At 36.8% G+C, this 2,500-nt stretch overlaps 1 protein-coding gene across 1 annotated transcript in view; it reads left to right on the top strand.

The window, feature by feature from the left end:
• LOC113803127 (uncharacterized) overlaps positions 1–2,500 on the top strand; it is an 18,971-nt gene that overhangs the window by 15,875 nt on the left and 596 nt on the right. Inside the window, exons 10-11 of the mRNA XM_070126287.1 lie at positions 511–630; positions 2,281–2,449. Of these exons, the coding sequence (XP_069982388.1) occupies positions 511–630; positions 2,281–2,449 (289 nt within the window). The remainder of the gene's footprint in view (positions 1–510; positions 631–2,280; positions 2,450–2,500) is intronic.

Here is a 2,500-nt window from a genome sequence, read left to right as displayed (position 1 = left end):
ATATAGATATAGATATAGATAGATATATATCTATCTATATATAGATATATATCTATCTATATATATAGATAGATAGATAGATAGAGAGAGAGAGAGAGAGAGAGAGAGAGATAGTGCGATAGAGATATAGTGCGATAGATATAGTGATATAGAGATACAGTGAGATTGAGATAGAGATACAGTGAGATTGAGATAGAGATACAGTGAGATTGGGATATACAGTGAGATTGGGATATACAGTGAGATTGAGATAGATACAGTGAGATTGAGATAGAGATATAGTGATATAATATAATATATATATATATATATATATATATATATATATATATATATATATATATATATATACATGAGAGAGAGGGAGATATTTGACAAATTAACATACAGATGTTTTTATTTACTCCATCGGTGACCGGGGACGGTGAAGAATTGCCCACCCCTCCGGCTCCCTTACCTGCGCCTCTGTTTACAATACACATTTCCTCTCTCAATCGAGTAATTCCACAGGGATAGAATTCGAGGAGCTGGCTGAAGGTCTGCTCAATAACTCCGTGGTGTTGATCGACGTGAGGAACCGCTGGGAGCTGGAAGAGACCGGCAAACTACCCAGGAGCCAGAATGTGCCTCGTGAGTTGCTTCTCGATGTCAGGGGACTGTTTACTTCGATCTGTCCTTGCCATTCTTTTGGGTTTTCAAGTAGCTGTGTACTCTGATTTTATTATTGTTTTTGGTCTTTTAAGTAACTGTTTATGCTGATTTTTTTTATCAGTTGTTTCGGGCTTTAAAGTAAGTGTTTACTCTGAGTTTTGTCTGTAATTGTGGACCCTTGGTTAGGAGTTTATTCTGATTTTTATGTTTTTTTTTCTTTTTTTTTTGGTATTTAAATTACTTTTTTGTTTTTACTTTAGGCGTTTGCTTTGGCATTTCCTATTCTTGTTGGCTGTAAAGTGACTTCTCTGGGGATTTTTAAAAGCTCTTGTTTTGTGTGTGTTTCATGTATTTTTTCCAGCAATCAGTGATGATAGTGTATTTTTCTTCTCAATTATTATTGATATCAGTAACGTTATCATAATCCATTTTGTGTTGGCAAAGGATTTTTTTCACTTTGTTGATTCATTGCTGATTAGTATTTATTGATTTAAACATAGTGCAGCCACGGGGAGTAAGGCGTCATCCATAATTTTCATCACTATCACGAGCGTACAAACCGTACGCAGGGCGAGGCGGTTCAGACCAGGCGTACACTTTTTGAATGTGAAAAAATGATCCGCGATGATGGGCGAATCGGCGGCGGCTGTTTCAAATTTCGCGCCACGTCGGTGTTGCTAGCAGGGCTGGCCGCTTTTCCGTAGAAGCATTTCTGCTGGTTCTTAAACATTAGATGAAAAAGAAAACGTATCGGATAATAAGACTGAACATGAACTACCATAAACGAGTCAATATTAGATTTCAACCACAATGCGTAGGGTCAGTCTCATGATTATAGATTTACCTGCAATAATTTCTTGATTATTGCACTGTAAAAACTATACAATAAGTACATTATTAAGCCAATAATGTAACAACATTCAACGTTATAAAATCTGTATCTCTTTATAGAAAAGTGTACGATCATTCATAATGAGTGTGTTGCAGGGCTGAAGGTTTAAGTCACTATGGGACTGTGCGCTGCCTTTGGTGATGCCCAGTTGGAAGATCCAGTTGAAGTGACATAGAATGAAATTTCCGCCGCGATGACGTTCGGCCTGCTTCATCATATTAGTTCATACCGGAATGGTTTCAGCAATTTTTGTTTGATTTATTTGAACATGGGAAATATTTCAATATTGCTTTAAACCCTTTTCATTTGTATCAAACCATCTGTAATCATGAATAAAGAACAAAAATACAGCTTATGTAAAATTAAATCCGTAGGTTCTATGTATTCTCCTGTCAACAGATTTGATGTTAATTCACTTAAAGAGCAATATAACAAGACATGGTTTTATTTTGAATTCATTTATTTTTCTTAGAACCACAAAAGAAGAATGCACTTATAATTATGATCTTGATCCATCATTTTTCGTCCGCTAACGTACTTTTTTGGGGGGAGGGCTGCTCATAAGTCAACGTTTTGAAGACGTGATAATGATGAAAATTATGAAAGACTCCTAAGTAGTGTCGTGAATGAAGCTTCGTAACTCTCGTAACAAAAACAACAAATGTCCCATTATTTGGGTATTTGAAAATGATTTGGCAAGTGCTTTGATTGTGTCTATATGTCTCCCCATCTCCCAGTGCCCGAGTTCAAGACCGCCTTCAACCTGAGTCCCGAAGAATTCTTGAAGAAGTATGGTTTCGTCAAGCCAGAACCAGAGGACGATAACGTTGTACTCACCTGCAGATCAGGACGCAGGATTTTGCGGGCTTGGGATGCAATTGAACCTCTTGGATACTGCAAAGTGAGGTAAGAATTTTGCATGATCTGTTGGATAGTAAAATACAAGCATGTGTGTAT

The sequence above is a fragment of the Penaeus vannamei genome, chromosome 1, assembly GCF_042767895.1.
Source record: "Penaeus vannamei isolate JL-2024 chromosome 1, ASM4276789v1, whole genome shotgun sequence".
NCBI classification, from domain to species: domain Eukaryota; kingdom Metazoa; phylum Arthropoda; class Malacostraca; order Decapoda; family Penaeidae; genus Penaeus; species Penaeus vannamei.
The sequence above is the reverse complement of the archived record's forward strand: the minus strand, read 5'-3'. Positions and strand labels throughout refer to the sequence as shown.